We start from the raw sequence: 27,403 nt of genomic DNA, 5'->3' as shown, positions 1-27,403 counted from the left end.
AAGCCCTTACATACGTTATCTCGGCGTCAGCTGTACGTGTAGCTATGCCAGTTTCTGTTCCGCTTGGGCAGCTCATTTCTTTCCTACAGTTAGGCTTACCAGGCCTATGTTATCGTCCGCGTGTGAACGCAGCACATGTTTATCCCGGATTTGAATGTCTACTTTATATAATTGACGTGTAAAACGCTGTCTGTTCACCATTTCTTCACGGTACTTTGGATCGGACTGCGTCTTGCTAGAATTTACGGTATGAAGTAGCTCCGGATATGTGCTTCGTATGTTTCTTGTGCCGTTCTTGTGGTCTATTTGCATTCTTGTACATACTGATCACTAGAAAGTAGTTCGCACTTGAACTTTCGAAAACATTATTTGTAAACTTTCGAAAACATCACTTGTATATGGATCAGCAGGCAATAGACATTTCACATTTTTAGCGCATTTTCTCATTAATGAAAAAATGCACTATTGTGCTCGCCGTGTCTGTCTGTCTGTCTGTCTGTCAGTCCGTCCGTCCGTGACCTCAAGTTTTCGTCGACCAGAAAATGCGCTCTCTGTCATTCACTGCAGTGAGTACTGAGTTATATTTTCTTTCTTTTATTAGCTTTGATCATTTTTTGTGTTCATATCTTCAGAGGCCAAGACGTTATTGGAGGCAGGAATGGCGGACACAAGCGTGCTGCTGCAGCTGCTGCAGGTGCTAGCCACCTGCAGCAGGGATGGCCCCCCCAGCCTCCGCATATCTAGGCCTACTTACAACCACTCGCCTTCTGTGGTAAGTCTACGACCGCGTCAATACGGTAGAACACTTGATTAATATTTTATATTAATTGATGTTTGATATTAATATAAACTATCAAACCCCGTAATACGATTAAATCAATATTCTCCCGAAACTTGTCTGGCGTTGCGGGTGATATATAGGCTATAAATGAATATAGCGATTGTTTATATGTCTACGAAGAAATTAGATAATTTGAGATAGGCTTCACTATTTTCTTATTTATATCGCCTCAGAGTGGGAAAAACTTTTCTACACAAGTCTAGAGTTCATAATTGACCCTTGAGAATTAACAAGGCTTTCAATTCTGACTAAAATTTCACGATATTTAGATCATATCCAATGAAACGACATTTATTTCTTCAACACTCATGGGGCCTTATTCCTTGCATGAATCCCGATTGTTTTCATCAACAGCCAGACCTGATCCAGCTGCAAGGTTACCCTGTTGAAATACACCCCGTAGTGACAGACGACGGATACATCCTCTCTCTGCACCGCATCCCTTACGGCATCAACCACATTGACAGTGGACTTTCTTCATCCGAAGGTCCCAACTTCGCAAATAATAAAACCAAGGAGAACGGATCTGAAAACGTCACCCGTCCCGTCGTCTTTATGCATCATGGGCTCACTTCGTCATCAGCTGACTTCATCATTAATGACCCCGACAAAGCTCTCGGTACTAAATATTATTCGCTGCTAGCCTATCTTATATATACCATCGCAATCCTGTTTCCGGTATCCATAGATTTTCGTGATAACTCCGATCAAAAATGCCAATGTTTGATAATTTAGAGCTACTTCTGAACGAGGAGAGCTTAGATAAGCAACATTAGGTTGAACAGAGTACGATACGTAAATATATCATCTGAGTTTTTAGTCACATAATCAGTGGACGTTTATTTTTAGGGACATCGAAATTATTACATCTAATTGAAAATCTCTGTGGTTATTGTTTCTCTGCTGGTCTATTTCACTTGCTCTTGCCCCCTAGCGTTCATATTGGCGGACGCCGGGTACGATGTTTGGATGGCCAACTGCCGCGGCAACCAATATTCTCGGTCCCACGTATCACTCGACCCAGAAAAAGAGGAATATTGGAAGTTCTCGTGAGTAAACAATAGCATTCCCATAACTAATATGACCAAATCTCCAGAGATAGATAATTTCTTGCTAGATTTTTTGACGAAGAATTACTTGGAACTCTTATCGTTGCGAGGACATTTGAACTCGGAACAAGTCAGTGAACGGTACTTGATTTGTTTGTACCTACAGTCCTATTGATTTAAGGAACTTAGCAGGTTTTACTTCTATGAGTTGCATTATGTGGAACGGAAGATTGAGATTAGAAACAGACCTAGTTGATGTGTATTTTATTTTTTGGTTACATTCATCAAATTAATCTATACATTTGTAATTTTTTATTTTGTAGTATTATTGTGAAAAGTGATTAACAATAAACAACACACGTTGCGTAAGTGTACAATAACGCTCGGAAATTCCATATTAGTCACGCTTGTATTTATGTTGAACAATGATGGAAAATAGAATTGATTATGCATCAAGATGAACTCATGTTTACAGCTGGGACCAGATAGCTGCACACGACGTGCCTGCTTCCATTGACTACATCCTGGACTTTGTGGGCCAAGAGCAGCTCAGCTACGTCGGCTTCAGCATGGGCACCACCGTCTTCTTTGCCGCCATGAGCGAGAAGCCGGAGTACATGAGCAAGGTAAGAGTACTAAATAATAAATTAAGGAGTTGTGCTTTTATTACTATCAGCCATGAGCGAGAAGCCGGTGTACATGAGCAAGATGCCCTTAACCCGAAGTAAGAACATTTTGTTCCTTTTTTGCAAATTTGCTTCATTAAAGATAACGACAATTTTTCTTAGTAGATCGAGCTCACTCAAATCACAGGCGTTGAGACTTGATGTTGAAAAATTTATGAATGATTTCGAATTGAATTTTTGTTTAGCAGCAAAAACTGACTAGGCCACTTTACAATAACTCGCTTCTTGCACCATATTAACAATTATTTTAACTGTGTAAAATTATAGACGATAATGATGTGTAATTATTTCAATGAAGAATGTCGTTGTCTTTTTAATCGTTACACATAATAATATAAATAATAACGGTTTCAGCGTTTATTAGGCCGTTAGCCTGTCACCGATTCTTAATATCGCAGAACATTCACAGCATTTTGCGGTCTCGAACTCGCAACTCACTGCTTCAATTCTGCTGTGCTTAACCGCCCGGCCTCCTTGCCGATTCTGACCAGAAACTGGCGCCCAGAGCTGGGATCGAACCCGCACCTCTCTGCGCCAATCCTGGTACTCTGAACTGTAACCACTGGGCCAAAGATGTTGTCATTGCAAGGATTGACGTGCGATTTAATGTATTGAATTTCAATTTCAAATACGTTTCCCCCTCATGGCAGGTGAAGGTGATGACAGCCATGGCGCCGGTCGCTTACCTCTCGCACGTCAAGGGCTTCGCTAAAGCCTTCGCACCTCGAGCTGAGCACATCGATGTAACTATTGTAACGCATGTTTCTACATTACATATGTAGAAACGTGTGTAATTATATATATACATATTTACATATGTTGAAACACGTGTAACTACATATATACAGTACATATTTACATACATGTGTATTTATATATATGCATATTTTAAAGTATTACTCTGGACATACAGTATATGTGGTTTTTATGTCAACTACTAACAAGTTATTATGGTACGATGTGAACAATGTAAAACTATTCGCCTCCAGAGCCAGTCGATTTGAACAAATATCACCGAAAACAAGTTTCAAGATTTAATTTCTATGCCAAAGTTTTCTTTAATTTCAAAATAATTTCAATTATAATTAACGAAATTGACCTAATTTTGTGTCTAATTTTTCAATCTACTCCAACGCCACGTTTTAATCTTCTTAACGTCATCCCTTACAAATGTTGGGAGGTTAGCACAAACCGTTTTGTTCTTTCGTTCATCAATAATCAAAAGAAAATTATTAGATTTATAATTGAATCTATTCCACGAAGACTGCTCAGTGGAGTAGTAACACATCCCCAAGCTTATCTAAGTTTCAGTGGCCGAGATTATCATGGGCTCTCTCGCTTAATTACGCAACTAACACAATTTCATTAGTTGTGTAATATTTTTACCAGGGTTGGCAATGATTAAATCAAAATGATTAAATCATGTGATTAAATCACTTGATTTTTTATAAAGAAATCATGATTTTTTTTATTTTTTCGATTTTTTTGATTTTTTCATATATTTAAATATATTAAGTGGCAGTCTTTAATTTATACTGAGGTATTGTTATTCATGGTTTAGTATATGCAGCTCGGCTTGCACCTGCTGGGGGTGCACTACTTGTTTGCTGGGGGCGACGACATGGACGACCAAGTGAGCGAGTTTTGCGGCGACCCATACTCGCCCCAGATGGGCATCTGCATCTCGATGCTTTCCTACGTGGTGGGCCCCGACCACCGCGAGTTTGATGAGGTGAGTAGCACCGGGTACAGATACCTAACTGGCATGGTTGAATTGATATTAATTTCGAATTAGTATTAATTCAACCATGCCTAACTGGTTCTGAACCTTTGTGGTGGACTTTCTTCCTCCTAAACTAGATGATTGTAGAGGGTATATAGGTGATGATTATACTTAATTTTCGTCGATATTCGTTTCATCAATAGTTAAAATTTTTAGCGCATTTTCTCATTTATGGAAATAAAGGCGCGATTGTGCTCGTCATGTCCGTCTGTCTGTCCGACTGTCCGTCCGTGACTTAAACGGTTTCGTCGACAAGAAAATGCGCTTTTTTCACTCAGTGCCGTGAGTACTGAGTGATAGTTTTTACTACAGCGTTCGAAATTGTCTTAAATTTAATTTTTGTCGTTAACGCTTACTTTGTTTCTCTCTTCATGTCATGCGGCTGTGGCAGGCTTATTAATTCTTAATTTATGGATGAAATTGTCGCAATTTGTAGATTTACTTTGAGGAATAAAACTCTTTACTTACTTTCCTCTAGTCTGAATACGTTTTTCCCAGAACTTAAATCTTGCCCTTTTGATGGACATGATTTAAATAAGAAAATTTGAGAGTAATTTCAATTAATGTTGAATTGTCGGGCAAATTGCCGAGTTTGTCACTTAGGGAAGGTTTGTGTGACAATCCAAATTATAAGCACCCGCACCTACATAGTGGAATATCCAGATACATTTATTTTTCTGCTGTATTATAGCTCAAAGAAAATTATAAATTCATTATAATTCCAAATAAAGTTGTTAATTTTTCACATACTTCAGATTAAAATCTGTTGAATTAATATAATAAATTCCCTGATGCAATTTAACCCCAGGAGTGCCTGCCGATCGCCCTGGTCGAGACGCCATCAGGAGCGTCGCTGCACACGCTCCTGCACTACGCGCAGCTCGTACTGTCCGGTAAAGCCATGCCTGCTAAGTTTTTTTGCAAAGCACATTCAAACGTACAGATTTGATTGCTTTCTAGAAATATTTAGTAACTTATTTCATACTTTGGCGAGTGATTCATGATTGTTCGCTATATGGTAGCACAAAGAAAAAACGATTTAGGTACCTGTGAGATCGATATAAAAGTTTCAGTAGAGGTAACTATTGCATGTGACTCAGGGTTATTTGAGTTTGAATTCACCACTTGGATAACGGAAAAGTATTTTCTTTTAAATTAATTCTACACAACGTGTTTCATTTCAGCTTGTTACTGAAGATGAGTTTATAAATCTTTGATCATTTTCACTCGAGTTTTCAAGTCGATATAACTACGCGTACTTGTATCATTAGTCAGGCCAAATGAAAAGATATTTTGAATTTACTTTACCTTATCTTAGCTTTTACGCATAACTACGCGTACGGTTTTTCAGGAGACTTCCGGATGTTTGACTACGGCACCCACGCCAACAACCAGGCACATTACGGTCAACGCACGCCACCCAAGTACGAGCCTAAGAAACTCAAGCTTCCCATCGCACTCTTCTCCGGCGCTGGCGACTATCTGGCCGCTCCTAAGGTAAGCGAATGTTTACTCAAGTTTGATCTTTCGCTAGCTTGCTTTTTGCAGCAAGTGAATTTGGACTGATTGCGATTGGCAATTAAAAAGATTTGAAGCCCCGATTGTCGTCAGCTTAGGATTTTATGGCCGCTTCAAAATATCCTATAATTCTTTGACATTTTGTTCAGCGGATCTTTTTGGATTTGAGATCGTTTCATCTTGAATGCTTTGTTTTAATGTCTGTACAGTCTTCAAATTTTACTTACATTTGAATGTATTCCGTATTTGTATAAAGAGCCAAAGAATATTAATTAACTATGTGGCATTATTCTCCTTTGTGAATGTTTTTACATGAATTTGCCATCAGGATGTCGCTCGACTCAGGAAGGAATTGCCAAACGTTGTATTCGAGAAAAAAATACAAGATCCCCCCTACAATCACCTGGACTTCTTGTGGTAAGTTTCTCTTCTCTTTGACGCTTTGAGACGCTTGGGAATGCGAAACTTCCAATTTCGTCGACGCTACCTATATGTTGTGTTTTGAAAAATTATTTCCCGAAATCATGTTTTACTGACAACACCGTAATGGTAGTTATTCATTAATTTAAAGTGTCTAAATTTGACACATCTTAATTTTATTTTAGGTTCTTTGTTCCATTACTGATTTCTCATGGGAGCTCCATTACTTGTTAATTTTTCGTTGGCATAATTGTATTATAAACTTGGAAATTGGTTGATGTTACATTAAAGTTGGATTCTGGTACGATTGCGTAATAGAACCAAATTTAATGATTGCCAGTTTCTATCTTTTTCTACTGTTCAAGTGTTGAATTCTATGTTTATAATATTTTATGTTTATAATATCCCATGTTATATAACCGTGACATATCAGGAGTTGTATTTTATTTTCTCCAGGGGCAAGAACGCGCCGACTCTCGTCTACAAGGACGTGGTGCGCGTCCTCAACGACTACAATTGATCAGAAAGAGATTAATGTAACTCTTACATTTAGATCTATTAATATTAATAGAGTAAAAATCTAGTAGTGCTAGCCACTGGCCAGTTTGAAAAACTCCATTATTCCCTTTCAGTTCATTTGATTCCGATTCCAGTAATAGTTGCAGTTCCACTGTATTTCAACTCAAATTTCATGCGAAGCTGTCATGTTTATCTTCTGCCATATATATTATTTAAAATCGTATGCTTCCGTTCATAGTCCTCTGAGGAATTTAAAAAATCTGGAACTATTCACATATATTCATATCTTTCTGCATTAATTTGATATTGATATGAAGGGGCACTGATCTTAATTGATTTTAATGCTGAAAAAATCCTATATTATTCCTCGGATGTAGACTTCTGCATCGCAGTGTAATGACGGGCAACTAACTTCTCATGTCTTCGTGATAACGAGTAGCGGTTCTCTTACAAAATGTATGCGCATGTTTTCGAAGCCGTCAAAATGATGTATTCGATCTGTTCAATAAATTTTTTCTTTTTATCACGTGATATGTCATTTTACTCCTTTAACTTATTTGTTTAATTGCAACCGCTTTAAATCCAAATAACATATGAAAAGAAGGAACAATTTCCCATATTTTTGTAGCGAAGGCTGTGACAATAAGTCTCATTTCCTTATGAAAGTTGTTTAATCATTTACTTAATGAACATAAAGCAAACAACATTTAAAATTAACGTAGACCTCGCACGGCTCAATGCAACTTATATTAATATTGCACATCATGCAACTGAGAATTTTTTGATTGCCTCTATACATAGGTAGCATTTCGAGAATGAAAGTAAATCTCGAGTATTTCTATTTTTACTCCGCCGTGATAAATTATGGGATGCAGCAGCTGCTCTCGCTCTGTAAACACGCTCATGTGTGATAACTTAAATGTCAATTTCATTGTTTTGTGAGCGGAGAGGTGAGTAATACTGTCTCTGCATCATTTTAGAGGAAAACCATATTATTAATGATATTTAGTAGTTGAGACTTTGTTTATCTGGATAGTTATTGCTGTTTTTATGATGTCACATGGGTGCAAATGATTAATTGACACAGTATATATAATTTGGCACGATGTTCATATGGAAAAGAGAATAACTAGGGCCATAATATCCTTGATGTCAGGTTTCAAGTAAAGCAAGATGAAGCCTTCAGTCAACATCGCGTTTCTGTTGCTATTCATGGCGACGTCATCGTCGGCACATATGCTGAGGAGCCACCCAGACGGAGTCAACCTCACTACGGTACTAAAATTATTAAATTTATTTTATTAAAAATATAACTTGTCATCATTCAAAAGGCTTTCTTCATAAATTCATCTTCCTAATTTATGTTGAATAGGACGGAAGCTTGCTTCATGCAGCTTGTAAAAGTTCACGAATTTACATATATTAATTGAACCTGAATTTTTGTTTGTTGTGTCTATTATGTCTTCCTTGACTTCAAAATCCTCGCTTGTTCTGCAGCCAGAACTGATAGAGGCTGCGGGATATCCTGCCGAGGTTCACCACGTGGTCACGGAGGACGGCTACATCCTGGAGCTGCACCGTATTCCGTACGGCGTGGCCGGCGACACCGGAGGACTGCGACCTGTCGCCCTCATGCAGCACGGCCTGCTTAGCTCTTCTGCGGACTGGCTCATGAACACGCCTCAACGAGCCCTGGGTCTGACTTGTAGTGGCTTTTACGATTGCGAATTTTTATAATATATTTATGTATAACTACGGAATTCGAGTTTCAAGAGACTTGTTTCGTTGATTGGTTATTTTGAAAAAGGCATAATTTTGGAAAGCGTGAATGAGTTGTCTGTTTCATCAAGACGGACAATATTCTGATTTTAAATGATCCGTTCAGGATGCCTAAATTTTTCACGGCACTTCTTTTTTTGGCCTAAATATTTTTATTGCTCGTGTATTATTGTATATCACATGCCTTCTTATAGGGTACATGTTGGCTGACGCCGGGTATGACGTGTGGATGGGCAACTTCAGAGGTAACACCTACTCCCGCAACCACACCACCCTCGACCCCAACGAAGATCTAGAATTCTGGTCCTTCACGTGAGAAAACTATTCTAAATGTATTTTTATAGTCCATTGATCAGTTGAGTTAACCAGTCACGAACTAATCTCAAACACAATTTCCATTTTCCTTAAGTGAAATTAGTATGGACTCCATTTTTCAAGCAAAATATGGAGAAGACAGGAACAAAACACAAATTGAAATTTTGATTTCAGCTGGAACGAAATGGGTACCTTTGACATACCGGCGATGATTGACTACGTCTTGGAGTTCACCGGACAACCTGATCTCTACTACGTAGGCTTCAGCATGGGCACCACAACCTACTTTGCCTTCCTAAGCGAAAGGCCGGAGTACAGCAGCAAGGTGAGCTACGAACCAAAGTTAATGAAACTGTTTGATGAACATTCGGAAAAAAATTATAAGAGATCAAAAATGATGTGAATTATTCATTTATCAATAATTATTTATTCTCACTAGTTTAGAGGTCTGAATCTGAAGCATCATGCAGAAATGTTGCGTTTCGCGCTTGCGTTTCATAGTTGACCGAGTTCGTATGTCTGTTGGAATTCGTTCAACTCAACCATCACTGAAACTTAATTGATCTGTAATAATTGATTCTGAAATTTGTAATAAATATGCTTGTCTCTGTTTGCCATCCAGCTTCGGATCGCAATCTGTTTGGCCCCTCCCGTCTACATGGAACACATGAAGGGAGCCCTGACGCTCATTGCGCCTTACGCCAACGACATCGATGTAAGTACAGAAGTTCGCTCAATGCAATTAATAAATTCTGCGTAGATCTGATTGTTGATTTTTAACGGAAATATTACTAGTTATCCCTTCCTTAATCGTAATAAAGAGCCTAATTATTATAATTATTAATATATTATAAGAATATAGTAATGCCTGTTGGCCAGTGATCATTGTTAGATTTTAGCGCATCGTGTTATTGATATTTTCACCGTGCAACGTTTTATATTCATTATATAGAAATGATTGATGCAAGATATCAATAAATGTCATCAAACAGACAGTCATGTTTAATAAATAGAAATGGTTGATGCAAAAATTAATAAATGTCATCAAACAGACAGTCATGAATTTGTTGGGCAAAGGAGAATTCTTGCCAAGTCGCGACGTGACCGACGAGTGGTTCGCTGCGGTGTGCGACGATGAGGCTGCTACAGCCAACACCTGCTACAACCTTCTCTTCGTCATCGCCGGGCCTGACTCCGAGCTTCTCAATGAGGTCCCAGTAAAATCTGCCATGTTCACCAGTTTAAACTATGAAGTCTGACTGTGGTGGTGCAGTGGTGAGAGACTCTGTCTCTCGCACCCAGCGCCCGGGTTCGAGTCCTACTGAGGAAAAGTTCTGCCGGGAAGCACAGCTCATGGTCAACTCAGCCATTCATCCAACTCTTGTTGATAAATGAGTACCTGGCTTGTCCAGGGTGTTGTGTAATGCAATAAAAATGGTTCTGGCGAGTCATCGAGCCAGTGATGGTCGTAGAACTACCAGTGGTACCGGATGCCGTGAAAAACTGACCTATCACCCCCCCTCCCTAGTCGCCACTACCAGGATGGGCAATTACAACAACAACAAAAACAACATGAAGTCTGACAGTCGTATTTGTGGACTTGTTAATAGTTTGTGGGGATTGGGTTACTCATGAAAGTTGTTTAATAATTTATAATTTACTTTATGAATATGAAGGTAATGTTAAATTATTCCTTGTGCACCTTGTGCACCTGAAATGCTCTTTTGGGCTCGTGAATGCATCGTCTTCAGAAGAAAGCAAGATCAAAAATTTTTTTTTCTGAATCCTCGAACAAAAATTAAAAGGGTTTAATTTAGTCCCATTTCACGTTACGTTTCTACAAAATCCTCATGCTTGTTGGTCCCCGGTATTAGTAATGATGGCAGGCAGTCGTATTCGTGGACCTTTCAGAGTCTACGGAGATGTAGGCGTTTCAACACCAGAAAGTATTGACCACAAGCTTGTTGATGGTCAAGGTTCACCAGAAGCATTAATCGACGAAGCAGCTCGATGACGGATCGTTTCTAGTTTATACGAGCTAAGAAGCGTGAAAAATTAATGCATGATATTATTTAGTATATTTTCAACGTACTGTGGGCTTTTGATGTGATCACTACTGCAAGTAATGACAATTATTGCTCAACTCAATTTACCCTTAGATAATTAAGACACCAATGAGGATTTTATTCGCATATACTGTTAACAGGAATACTTACCCGTGATCCTGGCTCACTCTCCGGCTGGAACTTCAGTCCACACGCCCGTCCACTACGCTCAGCTCTACGTGTCCAGTACGACAGTATGCCTTACTATGTCTCGCTTCATCATGTGTCATTCGATCATCTATAAACTATATGTTTATCTACGATTTGTCCTTATTTTCAAAATTCCAAATATCTTTACCTCAAAAACAAAATGGACCTCATTTAGTTGCTGCCAATTTAAAGAAAAATAATTTGAATGTTAAGAATCGAAATGTCCAAATCCCGTAAAATGTCCTATGGCCAATATTGTCGGCGTTCACTATTTCGGTTTCCAGAAGTCTTTCAATTTTCGCTCTGTATAAAATTCATTGTATTTTTGTGCAGCATTGTTCACGAAGTACAACTGGGGCCCACTAGGCAACCAAAACCACTACGGGCAGCCCACACCCCCCGCCTACAACCTCAGCCACGTCACCGCCCCCACGGCGCTCTTCTGGGGCCCCAACGACTGGCTCGCCACTCCTGAGGTCTGACCAACCGGCGTGCTAAGATTTTAATAATTTACTTTTCGAAACATTTTTAGTGAAGAATGATACACAAATGACTAACGACAAGAATGTTAATTACAACGTTTCTGAGAATATTAATTAATGTAAAATTAATCACAAGAAAAACAGAGCACAAAAAAATAGCGGTATATTTTTTATCATAAATTGTTTCCGAATATTTTAGTAATCCATTATGAATGAAACATCGTTACTGACGCCGATAATGTTGTCTGGTCATAAATTTTAACTTTAATAATCAAATTTATTTCTATTTGGCCGTGTGCTATGCTAGGCATTTATGTAATTTCTACATAAATGAAGTAGAGACACGAAACTAATTTGCGTAAAGCGATACCTTTATCCTTAATATATAGTTGATTTATAAATCTTTCCTCTGAAAAAAGAATGACTAATAAATTACATTAGAAATTTATGTATCAATCCATAATATGAATTTTTCCCCACATTGTTTCAAAGCATCACTTCAATTTTTTGAACAGGACGTTGCCCGTTTGGTGACTGAGTTACCTAATCTCGTCCACAATTATCGGGTGCCATTCGACAAGTTCAATCACATCGACTTTATATGGTAAGGTTTTTTACTCGTCACTAGCTTCTAATATCTTATAAATATTGATAAAATTTTGTGTTTTGGAAGCCTGGCGTAAAGGATTACGAGTCTAGGGGCTGTTCGGGCTCGCATCCGCAATGCCCATCAGCAGATTACCTGGGCCTGAAATTGCAGTTTAGCGGTGGAATCATGAGGTATTAAAAAATATAAGGTTATTAAAAATTAACTTCGAATTTATTATAGGTTATTAAACAATTTAAATGTAAATGTTGTGAAAAACAGAAGTTTAATTCAAATTTATTTGCAAAGTTTATGAAGGGCTATGCTGTAGATTGAAGTTTTCAACTAGAATTTTTTCCACAGGACTTGATTTATGAGAATAGGGATGAAAAACCGTGTTCAACTCATTATGCCATTTAGCTTTCTTCTATTAAAAAATTTAGCTTTCTTCAATGCCCATTAAAATTTTCATTTCTGTCCGTATATCATATTTATACCACTTTAGCTTCGAATTTCCTACAATTTATTTTGATGCGGCATGTGGTGTTGTAGGGCCATCAGCGCGGACGAGCTTGTCTACAACGAAGTTCTCTCTGTCATGGCTCAGTACTGATGGACTGGAGCGTCGGCCAATCGTCCTGCATGATGATGTTTTTCATGTTTCTATCTTGCGTGCCGAGGGTAAAATGAATTACGTCAACGAACCAGTTTATTACAGAACGAAGCACATTATTGAACGACAGAACTGGTAACACTAACGTATACATAAACTGAACTAAATCTGATCACTAGAATAACTGAGCACAGGAGTGCAGGATAGGTAATGCATGGCTTCGATAAGATCCCTAAAAAAAGAAGTAATCAAAATGATATCCTTCATGGCTGTATTAACGCTGAATTCGAATATTTACACGCAAAACCTTGCAACGAAGCCCAAAGCAAAGCAGCATAACAACATACTCGCATAATCATGTACTCTATACTGGAATAAATTGACTCGACACGACAGTTCTCTTTCATGCCCTTCATAGCCTCTAAAAAAAACTCTGAATATTCATACACGTATTTTAGTTACACCCTTCATCATGATAAATAAACTGTGAATTGACCAGTGCTTTTGTCAATCGCACCTTCATATTGGCTCATTGAAATCAAATCATTATACTTAATGAATGAGTATGAGTAGTTAACTTTTCTTCATTTCCGAATCATACAGATTGGATTGAAACTTAAGAACTTAATAGAAAGTTTGTCGATACACTATTATGGATTAGATGTTTTAGTTTAGTGAAAGCTCGCTCCATATCGAGCGATGTAAATCATGAATTAAATTACGTACGTTACGATGGCATCCGTCTCGATGGAGTTTATATATGCTATGAATGATCTATATCCTTATTTAAATTCGATTGTGCAATGACGAAAAGAGCCGGGAGCGCAGCCGTGCACCACCAATTTTGTGCACCAATAAACCCTGAATCGAACGCCATGGATCTCTCCGTACCTACACCAATCAGCCGTGCACCACTCGGCTTTGTCCTTTTCCGGCCTTGACCACCACCTGCCGTGCACCACCAGGCCGCGGATCGAATCTGACTTACGGGCATCGTTAAATTACGTGATTTTACGTTCACCGCATCTGAGGTTAGGTTTCAGATAGCATAGTTCTGTTCCAAAATTTATCGTCCTTCGACAAGTGGCCGTTCGACCGAGGGCTGGTTCGACCCACGGCCGAGATACGGACAGCTTGAAGTGTTTAAGGCTACGTTCCGGAAGGCAGGAATCATGATGGTCCATTACATCCAGGGCAGTGCAGTGGTCTTCGGCAGGCGACCCAAAAGAGCCTGCCAAATTTGTATGTGTGTATGTGTGTGTAATTGACAAATTTTATTCGAAAAAAGTTTCTTATATTGAAGGTAATTGAGCAACACGCAATTTCAAAAATGTAAATGTACTCCAAAACTGAGTGAAAAGTAGTGATTTGGTGAAGCAGATATTTGAAAAATGCAAGTTGATTAACGGGTAACCTTCATAATTAATATTTACAAATGTGCATTTAATGAGTCGTGTTGCTGTTGATTCGCTTATCACTTGTCAGATTTTTTCACTCGCCTGCGCTTATTTATCAGGTGAAAACATCTGATGCTTCACTGCATTGCTGGGTAAAAACGAGTGCTGTCATCTTTGTTTTTCTAGCATAAATATTCTTGCAAAATGGGTCTGAATCGTACGAAGTCTTTAGCTAACTTAGATAACGAATAGCACAAGCCAGAATTCCCACCGACTAATAAACAGCAATTATTCCTTGTGCTTCTTCTTGGAGTATCTAACATACATCGATGTTGCCAGGGCTGGTAACAATAGCCCAGCGTTCAAATGTTATTTACAAGAATGAACATGGGAAATCTTGGGAAACACTCTCACTAGAGTGATTTGGTTTCTTATCAGCGTGTGAAGCGCGCATGCATGTTGCAAAAATAGTTCACTTGACAACACCTTTGGTGGTACGATCGATCCACCTGGTGGGGCTCGCTCATGTACATAGCGAGAAGCAGGTAACCTTGAGCATTACTTGGAGACTCGCAGGTGAGGCATAACGATGCTTAGCACATAAGTAAATTTTACTCTGTTGATTTAAACATTAAAAAAATTGGAAAACGACAGCCATTATAAAAGTTTTTATTGCATAAATTTATTGATCGTGACAGGCTTTGGCTGTTCATATTCTACTTTTTACCAAAACTATTAACACGCATTTATAAGAAACAGGAATTTATTAAATTCTGTAAAGTTGATGGTCTATAATTTTATACCTTTTTGTTTTACACCAGAATTTTGGTTTTATTGATTCACAAAAAATTTGATTTCTGGTTCTAACCCTTGTTCAGTATATAGGCAAATCTTTCAAATAATTATTCAATATTTATTATATTCTTTACAGCGACAGGAAAGTAACCCAAGATGAATGCCTTAGTCGGGATCTCGTTGCTGTTGCTGTTGGCAACGTCTTCGTCTGCAGCAGACCTGAGGAGTCATCCAGCAGGAGCCAACCTCACCACGGTGGGTGGGCAAATGGCAGTCACAAATTTTCAAAAACTTATTTCCGCATGAATTGGATTGACACCGTAATTTTCAAACAAGAAAAAAGTCACTGTAGCCCATAAATTTGTGTTTTATACTTCGAATGCAGACTGAGCTGATAGAAGCTATGGGCTACACAGCTGAGATCCACCACGTGACCACAGAGGACGGCTACATCCTAGAGCTGCACCGCATCCCGTACGGTATCAGCGGCAGTGATGGGGGAGTGCGACCTGTTGCTTACCTGCAGCACTGCCTGCTCTGTTCCTCCTCCGACTGGATCATGAACGACCCTGACAAAGCTCTTGGTAAGTATATGCAACTGTTCGGAAATTTCTCCTCTTTTCTTGTCCTTCAAACGAGGCGGAACTTGAAGAACAGACAAAGGACACTCTTCTCGGGTGTTTGTGATATGTCATTTCTAGAAGGTAAATGTTCTAGCATACCAAGCGTGAATCAAGCATGCAATTCCACGAATATAAGCGTTGCATGTGTTTGACTTATTACTGAGATAAAATTTGCAGTTGTGCCTAATATTTTGAAATTATTGTTTGTTTGGTTAGCGTATATTTTGGCTGACGCCGGGTATGACGTGTGGATGGGCAACTACCGCGGCAACACCTACTCTCGCAACCACACCACCCTCGACCCCGACGAAGATCTCTCATTCTGGTCCTTTTCGTAAGTTCATATAAACAACCTCGTATTGATACTATTGAACAACAGAAATTTGCGAGATCGGTATCCTAAGAGAGCAGTCGTAAAGTAACTTTTTAATTTTGAGCATTCTGAAAAGTCATGAAAAAAATCATGAATGGTTTTAATTTCAGGGCTCATTCATTTTTCAGCTGAAACGTTTGAACTAAAAAAAAACGTTATGGTTTTTACATGAAGCTGAAACGTTTCAGCTTCAGGGCTTACTCATTTGTAGACCCTGGGCATCACTCTGGGCATCTTAAACAACCGCGGGAAATTATAGTAATATTCATGTTTGCCTTTCAAAAATCAATTGGAATCCATTTTCCATTGCGACATTGTCTAAGCTTCATTTTACTTCACATAAATACCTCGATATTCATTACGAATATAAGGCATTTTCTCAAAATTCAAGAAATAAACATTAGATAAATAACATATTTCGACAGATGGGACGAAATGGGAATAATTGATCTACCGGCTATGATTGACTACGTCTTGGAGTTCACCGGACAACCTGACCTCTACTACGTCGGCTTCAGCATGGGCACCACAACCTACTACGCCATGCTCAGTGAGAAGCCTGAATACAACAGCAAGGTGAGTTGCTGAAGTGACAGCAAGGTGAGTTGCTGAAGTGACGGCAAGGTGACTTGCTGAAGTGACAGCAAGGTGAGTTGCTGAAGTAACAGCAAGGTGAGTTGCTGAAGTGACAGCAAGGTTAGTTGCTGAAGTAACAGCAAGGTGACTTGCTGAAGTGACAGCAAGGTGACTTGCTGAAGTGACAGCAAGATGAGTTGCTGAAGTGACAACAAGGTTAGTTGCTGAAGTAACAGCAAGGTGACTTGCTGAAGCGACAACAAGGTGAATTGCTGAAGTAACAGCAAGGTGAGTTGCTGAAGTAACAGCAAGGTGAGTTGCTGAAGTAACAGCAAGGTGAGTTGCTGAATTTCTTTTTCAGCTGCGTGTTGGCATCAACCTCGGGCCGGCCGCCTACATGGAACACATGAAGGGACCACTCACGCTCATCGCTCCTTACTCCGATGACTTCGACGTGAGATTCTCTTACTCTAATAATTAATGTGTCATTAATTATATGACAAAAATTTAAACGCGCGAGACTTTAAATTCATCTCAGCAATTTAAACAAGCAACTTTGAACTCCATACTGAATTCAAACGCATAGCTTTTAATATAAAAATGGTAAATCAAAAGCGAGAAATGATTTGCATTTGCAAATTTTACCTTTATTCAAATAATTTCAAAAGTATATGCTGGGCCAAATCACAATTAATATCAGAATTCAATTCCTTCTAATGCTTTGAAAAGTAATTTACAGAGTGCAATAACACCCAAAGCCTGATACACTGTATTGATGAGACCTGTTGTCACGACATAATTAAATGGGTAATAGATTGTCACCACGACGGACCACTCTTCTAAAGGCTAATTTCGTTCACTCACCACAGACTCTGATGACACTGCTTGGCAAAGGTGAATTTCTGCCAAGTCGGGACGTGACGGACGAGTGGGTCGAGAAGTATTGTGACGACGAAATGATCTCGGCAGAGATCTGCTACAACGTCCTCTTCCTCATCGCAGGGCCTGACTCTGAGCTTCTTAATGAGGTGACGTGCAGGAGCTACTTAGCGTTCTCCTTACTGTGGCGTGCTAGAGTTACTTAACGCTCTTCTTAATTAGGTGACGTGTTAGGACTACTTAGCGTTCTCCTCACTGTGGCGTGCTGGAGCTACTTAATTAACGCTTTTCTTGATGAGGTGACGTGTTAGGGCTACTTAGCGTTCTCCTCACTGTGGCGTGCTGGAGCTACTTAACTCTCTTCTTAATGAGGTGACGTGTTAGGGCTACTTAGCGTTTTCCTCAATGTGGCGTGCTAGAGTTACTTAACGCTCTTCTTAATGAGGTTACGTGTTAGGGCTACTTAGCGTTTTCCTCAATGTGGCGTGCTGGAGTTACTTAACGCTCTTCTTAATGAGGTTACGTGTTGGGGCTACTACTTAGCGTTTTTTTATTGTGGCGTGCTGGAGTTACTTAACGCTCATCTTAATAAGGTGACGTGCTAGGGCTACTTAGCGTTCTCCTCACTGTGGCGTGCTGGAGCTACTTAACGCTTTTCTTAATGAGGTGACGTGTTGGGGCTACTAAACATTCTCATTTGATTGGAAAAAAGTTATCTGAACTTCAAGCTAAGATAACTATAGTTCATGTCACAAACAAAATATGGTAACTTACTCTGTGACTTCGTGTTTTGTTCTAATAATTTTGATATTAGTTTACTTGTCGTTCAATGTTTTAACATAACATAAAAGTATTTTTATGTAAAACATAAAAGTTTTACCTCAATTACCTCGATTTACCTTCATTGGAAACAGTCTCCAGCAATTTTCATACTGGGAAAATTGAAGTCAGGCATGGAATAAACTTTTTCAATTTAATCAGAAACCAGAGATTTATTTGCGATTTGAAAATGTTTTCTCTTTGTTATGGGGTTTCTAATGTTGGTCCTCGTTTTTGAATCTAGAAAATGTAATTAATGGATGCTAGCACACGTTAAATAGTGCCGGCGTACTATTAACTTAATTTCATGCGAAATTGTCTACGTAACCCACGATTTGTGAGCAAGATAGATGAAATCATTGCCGAGTTAATGAAGAAAAACTTAATGTGTTGAGCAGGAATATCTTCCCGTGATCCTGGCCCATACTCCTGCCGGCACCTCCGTACACACCGTCAACCACTACGCTCAGCTCTACGTCTCCAGTACGTGAATGTTAATGTACGGAGCCAGCAGTAGTAGAAGCAGTAGTATAGTAGTAGCAGAAGGTTTACTAGCGCTTGCGATAGCACGGGGCAATAGCAGTGATCATAGTTTTGGAGAGAGAATGATGACAAAAAAGAGAATGATGCCCTATCAATTCCCTGAGCGATAATATGTTCATATTCTACTATGAAAAGTTTTGTTTTAATATTCAACTGAACATATTCTAGATAGTAACGGTCAAATTTGTTACAGATCACAAGAAACCTGGACCATATAGTCGTTGTTTTAAATTTTGAATTGGATTAAAAAAATATTCGACACTCTCGTGAGCAGCGAACTTTACTAAGTACGACTACGGGGCACTTGGCAACCAGAACCACTACGGCCAGACAACCCCGCCCGCCTTCAACCTCGACAACGTGGTTACCCCAACGGCGCTCTTCTGGGGCGCCAACGACTGGCTCGCTACTCCAGAGGTTCGCAGGCTCCTTCGTGCTGAGATTTTTTAGTTAAAAATGGCGATACTTTTGAAAAACAGAAGAAAATCTTCATATATTCGTCAACCGATCTTTATACTGTAATAACTTATAGTATAGTATCTTCGGCATTGAAGAATAGGTCTGGGTAGGCCTGTCGCCGATTCTTGTACTTTTCTTGGCTAGACTGGTCTTTTGATCAAATCTTTTCAACGGACGATAGATTTAAAATCGCTTCTAGATTTCAGTTGTTCCGTAGGATACCGAGACGTTTTAAGACTAAACATAAGCTCCTGCATGGCCTTGTCTAGTTATAACTTCTGACACAACAATTAAATTAATCATGATGATCTAGACAATTAGTTTTGTCCTTGATGCGGCAGGATGTGGCACGGCTGGCAACCGAGCTCCCGAACGTCATCCTTAACTACAGAGTTCCCTTCGATATGTTCAATCACCTCGACTTCGTCTGGTGAGTTCAATTTGTTCTTGCGTCATTTCTCTGCCTTGCAGAGTTCACATAAGTTATTAGGTTTTTTGTAAAAATGTATATGCTCCAAACTACTTCAGAAGTTATGCGTCAAAGTAGACGTAGGTTGAAAGAAGTGAAAATATTGCTGTCAAAAGTTGATAGAGTTCGATGAAATGCAGTCCGGTTATTTTCTACAGCGGAGTATTTATATTAGCTCTAAAAATTTCAATATTTATGTGAACATATCTTACAAACTGAATTAGGGAGATGGGTCCAAAGCACAAGTCCGTGTTTGCTTAATAATTTATTAAATAAATCTATCAAGATATCACAACTCGGCAAGTGTGTACTTTAAAAATCCTAGAAATGCGAGTGCAAGGCCGAGGTTATTCCGTGATAAAATATAACAGGAGCGTAATTCGCAGATCTAAGCTTATTGACACAACAATTATTTATCAAAGGAAGAAAATATAAATGCTACATTCATCACTTAATATAAAATGATTTATGATCAAATTTGATATATATATTGGAAAGAAAAGTAAAAATAATGATTAATTCGTTCAGAGGAATTGAGGTTGACTTAATGTATTTGCTTCCCATTACAAAGAATTAATTAAGTTAGGATAAAGATTGGATGATTTCGAGTGTTTAAAATAACTTCCACTTATTCCCTCAGGGCCATCAACGCCGACGAGTTGGTCTACAATGAAGTCCTGAACGTTCTGTCGCAGTACTGAAGCTTCCAATGTGGAACTTTTCCTCAAGCCATCGGGGTAAACACTTTTCTTCAATAAATAAATAAATAAAGAACATCTGCTGTTTCAATATACAAATAAATTCTACCTATAAATGCCTTCGATATTCCTGAATACAAACAAACCTTGCGTTGTTCACTAGTTACTCTACATAACTAAGTCGATGTTGTGGCTCTAAATGTACTAGGCTGGTAATATGGAATAAAGTTGTATTTTATACCACGTCTTGAGTATTGACTCACAATTGTACTGAACCGCTGCCAACGTATTGACTCACATTACAATTGAACCACTGCCTAAGTATTGACTCACAATTGTATTGAACCACTGCCAAAGTATTGACTCACAATTGTATTGAACCACTGCCTAAGTATTGACTCACAATTGTATTGAACCACTGCCTAAGTATTGACTCACAATTGTATTNCTCTACCGCCTGACATGAGTAACCGCAGCAATATTGTCACAAGCCTATTTCGCAAAAAGGATACGTTCTAGTGAGCGCAAAATGACTTGCACTGATGGTTGCCTACACGTATGGCAACTTTAAAATGCTCTCTGTTGCGTACAATCGTCCTCATGTTGCTACACTCAACAGCTTATGTATAATTTAAGCGGAAAATTATGTTTCCGGAGAGTGACAAATGGCGGTAGAGGGCTTGAGTAGAAGCAATACGCTTCTGTTCCACTTAACCCAGAAATAAAGTCAAATTTCAACAATGAGAATCCACACAGATACACTGAATTTCTTAGCTTCCGTGGTTAAGAGTGAACACACCCCGACTCTGAAGGAGCGGTAGGATGCCGTCCTTGCCAGGTTTGCCAGGGAGGACGTGGAGAGCAGGCAGGTCAGCCAATATCGTCTTGGCGCACTGGAAGCTCTGGGTCATGGTGCTTGCTATCACTCCTACGGGGCCTGATCCTGCCCAGCCTGTTGCGTACACGCCTGAAACATGGACAACTCATTAATGTGTAGAACTCATTAATATGTGAACTTATTAATGTGTGAATTCATTTAATGTGGAGAACTCATTAATGTGTAGAACTCATTAATATGTAGAAGTCATTAGTGTGTAGAACTCATTAATGTGTAGAAGTCATTAATGTGGAGAACTCATTAATATGTAGAACTCGTTAAAGTGTAGAACTCATTAATGTGGAGAACTCCTTAATGTGTATCCTAAAAAAGTTCATGTAAAAATTAGCAAAAACGATTCAATTGTAAAACTACTTACATTTGAACTACTTCATTTTTGCAAGAACATATACAATCAAAAGATTCAGATATCAATTTATTTAGTCCATTCTTTCGAATTTGTATCTTATCTCACCTCAAGGTTAAATGTCATGAAGAGAATAATGACATTTAATCATGAGATGAGATAGCATACAAATTCGAAGGAACGGAATAAATAAATGAACATTTAAATCTTTTGATTGCATTTGTCCTTCTGTGATCAAAAAGTAATATTTTAAAATGTATAAAATGGATCATCAGATGAAATCTACATCACAACAAATCTTGCTTACTTCTGAAACAAAGTTAAATAAATTGAATGTCAGTATGATGATCCCTTTAACGACTCTACCATCAGATCAAAGTTAAGTGATGAATTCAGACGGGAACGTCAAATGTAAAGCCAATGATAAGTAAATGTCATTGGTATTGTAACAAATAAAATCTTTTAATGGCACGCGGATGAAAATGCACACTCTAATCTTTCCTGGAATATTTCCTGAAAAAACGGCATTTTTTTTCTTTCCAAATTTAACAATTGCAGGTTGTTGGTAGCAGATTATTGATAGTAACTAAATTTTGGTTATACCTTATGGAAAATTATGCACATAGAAGGTTGGTAAACTTTTCCTGCTGTAGCTTTCTAGGTTCATAACATATTAAATTAGTTATCATAAAGCAAAATGGGCAAGATAATTGTACACACACCAGGCAAGCCAGTGACTCTGCTATTGACATTGTCGATGGTGCCAGTATCTTCTCTATAAGGGAGCGAGGGGTCAAACTTGGTGCCCATGTACCCCACGGAGCGGATCACCATGTCGCACGCCAACTCCTCTTCATCTCCCGTGGTCACAGCTTTATTGCTCTCTAATCTAGAGACAGGGAGGAAATTTATTAACTCACATTACTAACTTACTGTTGCATTGTCGATTTAAGATTCAAATTATTCACAAGAATTTTACCAAATAGAAGACCACTGCACCAGTGAAGTAATACTAGAAGTTCTTCCTCAGCAAATGAAAAATATAGGGTAACTAAATACTGTGTATAGTATCGCTTGCAGAGTCGACCTCAATGCAAATTAGATGGAAGTTTCACAGTTTGATTGCAGATACTGTATTGCCCTGCCTTCAAACTTCGAAGACACTAGCAGAGAAATAAATTGTTACCTACCTATTTTAATTTTGAAAAGTTTGAACCAAATTGGATTTAATAGATCAAACTTGTGATATTTAATTAAAAGTTAGCATCATCTTCAAAACGTTGAGGAGCTTCATTTGGAAAACATATTCCCTTTGCATAATGTTACAGATTCAATAATTAAACACTATATGATCAACTGTCTACTAGTTTTCTTTCTAAAAATCAGTGAAAAACAAAGAAGAGCATAATATGACATCATTCATAAATCATGAAATGACAGAATTAGAAAATATTGAAACTCAAGATAGAAGAACAATTCAGAACTAGCTACCTATTAATAGCGAGAGTGAGGCCGGTGACAGTTCCCTCCTGAGACTGGACGGATATCGGAGACCTGAGGAAGCGCAGAGCCCACAAGCGTAAATTTCTGTCAAGTGACTGGGCGTTCTCACTGCACTGGTGCACCAACTCTAACAAACGTCGCCTGGACCGGTCAGCATCTGAGAGGCATTGAGGCATTAGCAATTTGATTGAAAATTGGCTACATATAATATGTTATACTCGACAAAATTCAACAGCCTGAAGCCATGGTGACAAATTTTTGTTTCTAAGCACTAGCAAAATTAAAAAAAATTAATACAAGCAGATGACTTACTTTTGATAATATCAGGGAGGTTCTCACAGTCTTTTCTTAAAATATCATAAGTTAAGCCGTCAAGTTTGGTCATTTCCCTGAGCTCTTTGACAGTAAAAGCAACGTGTTGAGGTCCTCGCCTCCCAATAAGCGTAACACGTCGTACTTTGCTCTTACTCAGCTGAGACAAAACAGCTTCTGGGATGTCCAAATTCTGGAACGCATTGCAATTATCATGAGAAGAGATGATATTGAATTGAAAATAACACCAAGTTAAAAAAAATCCAACATTGATCATACATGGCCTATTTACTGTGACATGATTGTTGAAATACTTTGAAACCCTGAGCCAAGCTGCAAATTTCAAGACATATAATATTTCATCATAAAATCAATTCTCCAAACAACTGCAGTAAAAATAACAATGATTGGAACAACAACAAAAACTCACTTTAAGTCGATCTATTGGAGACAAGAGTATTCTGGCCACATCTAGCGCAACATTGCCTTGGCCAATGACCACAGCGTGCTCAGTTTTGTGGAGGGCAGGCTTAAGCCAGCTGTCCTGGGGTAGACCATTGTACCAGCCAACCAATCGTCGTGCTGATATCACCTCTTCCTCGCCAGCTATGTTGAGCTTCCTGTCTTCCCATGCACCACTTGCCTGCCATTAGAATGAACGTGAGGTATATTCAGCCAAACATGCAGCTCCTGCTGCTTTCAAGCTGTAACTCCAAACAAATAGAAAAAATATAGCGGCAAATAGAGAAAAAGTTCGAGATGTAAGAAAAAATTAAAAACTTGCCAAAAAATATAAATAATGTATAATAAGTTCAAATATTTAAAAATGAGTATCAATCCCTAACTCAGTTTGAGAACTAAATTATTGAATGTTAGTTACAGAGAATTTCAGTACAATCATTGGAATGTATAGACTGTAAGAAGAACATGAATGAAAATTAGGTACTACACTAACTTTAAATAGAAATGTTTTTAATATATTGTAAATATTCACTCACTGATGAACCCATTCACACTGATGATTCTATGGGAAAATTAAAATTTTCATACAGCAACTAATATCAATAGGACTCTTGAACCAAGTTGTATACAATTACTTAATAATTATGTTAATGTGGGAGGTATATAATAATAAATACTCACAACCACAACAGCATCATAATTATTCCTCAGTTCTGGAACTGTAACATCTTTTCCAATGGTAACATTGCCAAGAAAAGAACAGCGATCCTTATTGGCCACAGATGTGAACTGGTTTATGCAGTTCTTGACTTCTGGATGATCAGGTGCAACTCCATAGCGCACCAGACCATAAGGGACAGCAAGCTTCTCATACATGTCAACACATACACTGGGGTGGTCCTGCAACAAATAATTAGATGAAAGAAAAGAAAAGCAATGAAAACAAAGCAAAGTACTTGGAATCTAAGTAGCCATGCACTGGAGATGATTTCAGGAGGCAAGTTTTTTATATTGTGTAACTGTAACAGATTCCAATTGATTATCATTTTCACACAGCAACATCAAGTTTTAATGAACAAAGAATCAAATTTTATTAAATGCTGTTCATCTTATAGGCAATATATTTTTTATGACTTACTTTGACGAGTTTCATTGCTGTGTAGAAGCCGGCAGGACCAGTGCCTATGACACAAACTTTCGGCACATTGGCCCAAGAAGATGTGGACAAACATTGAGAAAATCGATATAAAGATTGGCTATAGGCATGCACACATAACCTCTGATGTATTAAACTTGTCATGGTAAAATTATTTTGATATTGCTCTAGATCATATCATGCTTTACAAGATTTCCTGGAATAAAACAATGGAAGGAGTAATTTTAAGACATTTAAACCATAAAAAAATAAATGGCCCAACAATTGTCATGATGAAATTCAAAACGAAAGTTATTAGTGTCAATATCAAGCATTCAGCAGCACTGAGCTAGCAGTGGCGTACCTAATGGTCATGCTTTGGAGCTTTACGATCATTGATTGAATTACATTATATTTTAACACTGTCAAGTGGACATGACACTGTGGGACAGTCCTGTGGAGGAGTCAGTCTTTGTCTTTGCCTCTTACAATGATGTTCCCTCATCCACCACCGCAGACAGCCTCAGATGTATACCTACAGTTAGTGTAAAGTTGCTCAATTTGTTGCACAGACTGTGGCAATTCCATAGAACTAGGTAATTAGCATAACCAAATCATATGCCAATATTTTTTTTCATTCATAATTTGCATCAGCCTAGGAAGCCCAGTCCAATGAGCCCCATAGCCGGGTTGTGAATTATATTTGCCATAGTTTCTTTCAATTGGTACTTTATGTGGGCCCCAAAGATCCGCCCTTGTGTCCCCTCAGATGAATTAATGGCTCAATGTAGTCTCCATGCACAAGGCTGCGGGCATATACCGTAACTCAATCTATAAGGTACAGTAAAAGTATTCTTCAGAAATAATACATTAATGGGACAAAGAATGTTTGATGCAAATATAATACATAACAATTCATTGATGTAGGAAAATTGATCATAAATTGAGATATTGTATATAATGTGTTTCAAGCAAAAAATCATACAGAATAATTCAGAGATATGGAGAGATCATATTTCAACCTAATTTAGTTGCTACTAGCATGCCCTAAACTGCGTCTCAAATGAGTTTGTACAAATTACTGAAAGTCTAGCCTAAGTAGCACAGTCTGAAGCTTCTTATGAACAGTTGGTGAAGAAAGTAGTGACTTAAGATAGCTGCTGTGCAGTGTACAGAGAAGAAAACAACTCCAGCAGACTTTACTCTGAAGGAGCAAAAATTAGAAACTGATTAGCAGGCAAGCTGTAACAGTCTTTACAATGGTAGTTTTGGTACATGAAATTGAGAGTCTGAGCTAAAGTACTGTTCCTAATAGACTGCATAGAATGGTACTGCTCGTCTCATTCAACATTTATAATAATGCCAATTAGAGGAGCTTCTTCTTCTTCTTTGCAGGGTGTCCACTTGGAGTGGACTTAAAGCCGCAGGTCTACCAGATGGATGAGCGTTGGGCCTGAGAGCTTATAGCTTGTTGTTTTCAGCTTCTTTGAATATGAAATTAATTGCTGCCATCTTGTGAGGTAGGCTGATGTAAGCTCAGTACAGGATTGGGTAGAAGTTTACAGGGAACATATATTAGTAAATATAATGAGTTACTGCTAATGTAATTTAGATAAGTAAGGGCTGCTAATATAACAACCTTTATTAAACAAAAACAGTAATAATAATAATAATAATAATAATAACAATAGAAATATATACAGAATTATAATAATATTGAAAAAAACCTAGATGATCTACTTGCTAAATCGAAACATATATCAGCAGTTGCCATGCATTAACAATTCTATCATGCATCCATATATACAGCACTGCAAGGTGCTCATCTAAACATCACTTAGCCTACCTGACTTTAAAATAAATGCATTGAAAAATTGAGAGATTTTCTGTGACACCTTATCACTAAAGTTACCTCCCCCCAGGAGATTACAAAGGTTGCGGTCCTCACATGGAATTTAAATGCTATTCATTTTACTTGGTGCCTTGTATGTGTGATATTCAAGGCTTGACAGTTTTGGCCTAAGAGGAAAGTTTTTATGAGAATTTGATTGAAAGTGACTATGCAAGCTTAACCTCCATCTAGGAGTTTGGTGCACAATTATCGAACACATAAATTACCCAAGTATAATTAGTAAAGTATAACTAAACTGATGGAACGTCAAGATGAGCGAACTGTTCTTTTTCAGCTGCGTGTTGGCATCAACCTCGGGCCGGCCGCCTACATGGAACACATGAAGGGACCACTCACGCTCATCGCTCCTTACTCCGAT

At 38.4% G+C, this 27,403-nt stretch overlaps 3 protein-coding genes across 3 annotated transcripts; 2 read left to right on the top strand and 1 right to left on the bottom strand.

Moving 5' to 3' along the window:
- The first annotated feature begins 211 nt into the window (after nt 1–211).
- LOC108672595 lies at nt 212–13,255 on the top strand. Its single transcript, XM_018160293.2, has 21 exons — nt 212–247; nt 633–772; nt 1,196–1,460; nt 1,776–1,890; nt 2,366–2,516; nt 3,227–3,319; nt 4,147–4,308; nt 5,168–5,252; nt 5,711–5,856; nt 6,206–6,294; nt 6,754–6,816; nt 7,986–8,091; nt 8,314–8,512; nt 8,790–8,907; nt 9,085–9,235; nt 9,533–9,625; nt 9,963–10,121; nt 11,117–11,201; nt 11,499–11,641; nt 12,163–12,251; nt 12,786–13,255. Exons 2-21 carry the CDS (start codon nt 659–661, stop codon nt 12,844–12,846), a joined length of 2,487 nt encoding a protein of 828 aa, XP_018015782.2. The 5' UTR covers nt 212–247; nt 633–658; the 3' UTR covers nt 12,847–13,255.
- A 1,501-nt stretch (nt 13,256–14,756) lies between these two features.
- Nucleotides 14,757–20,555, top strand: LOC108672594 (lipase 3). Its single transcript, XM_047884267.1, has 11 exons — nt 14,757–14,819; nt 15,175–15,293; nt 15,424–15,622; nt 15,878–15,995; nt 16,460–16,610; nt 16,972–17,064; nt 17,480–17,638; nt 18,707–18,791; nt 19,126–19,268; nt 19,652–19,740; nt 20,420–20,555. Exons 2-11 carry the CDS (start codon nt 15,195–15,197, stop codon nt 20,478–20,480), a joined length of 1,197 nt encoding a protein of 398 aa, XP_047740223.1. The 5' UTR covers nt 14,757–14,819; nt 15,175–15,194; the 3' UTR covers nt 20,481–20,555.
- Nucleotides 20,556–21,118: 563 nt separating this feature from the next.
- Nucleotides 21,119–25,350, bottom strand: LOC108672593 (NADPH:adrenodoxin oxidoreductase, mitochondrial). The gene is made up of 7 exons (XM_018160291.2): nt 25,137–25,350; nt 24,680–24,898; nt 23,967–24,179; nt 23,537–23,729; nt 23,213–23,381; nt 22,444–22,610; nt 21,119–21,444 (listed from the first exon to the last, which is right to left on the bottom strand). The coding sequence occupies exons 1-7, from the start codon at nt 25,296–25,298 to the stop codon at nt 21,248–21,250; spliced, it is 1,320 nt and encodes a 439-aa protein (XP_018015780.1). The 5' UTR covers nt 25,299–25,350; the 3' UTR covers nt 21,119–21,247.
- Nucleotides 25,351–27,403: the final 2,053 nt, after the last annotated feature.

Source organism: Hyalella azteca, unplaced genomic scaffold (assembly GCF_000764305.2).
Source record: "Hyalella azteca isolate HAZT.00-mixed unplaced genomic scaffold, Hazt_2.0.2 contig15060, whole genome shotgun sequence".
NCBI lineage: Eukaryota > Metazoa > Arthropoda > Malacostraca > Amphipoda > Hyalellidae > Hyalella > Hyalella azteca.
Note: the sequence above shows the minus strand (reverse complement) of the source record. Positions and strands in the feature narration are given on the sequence as shown.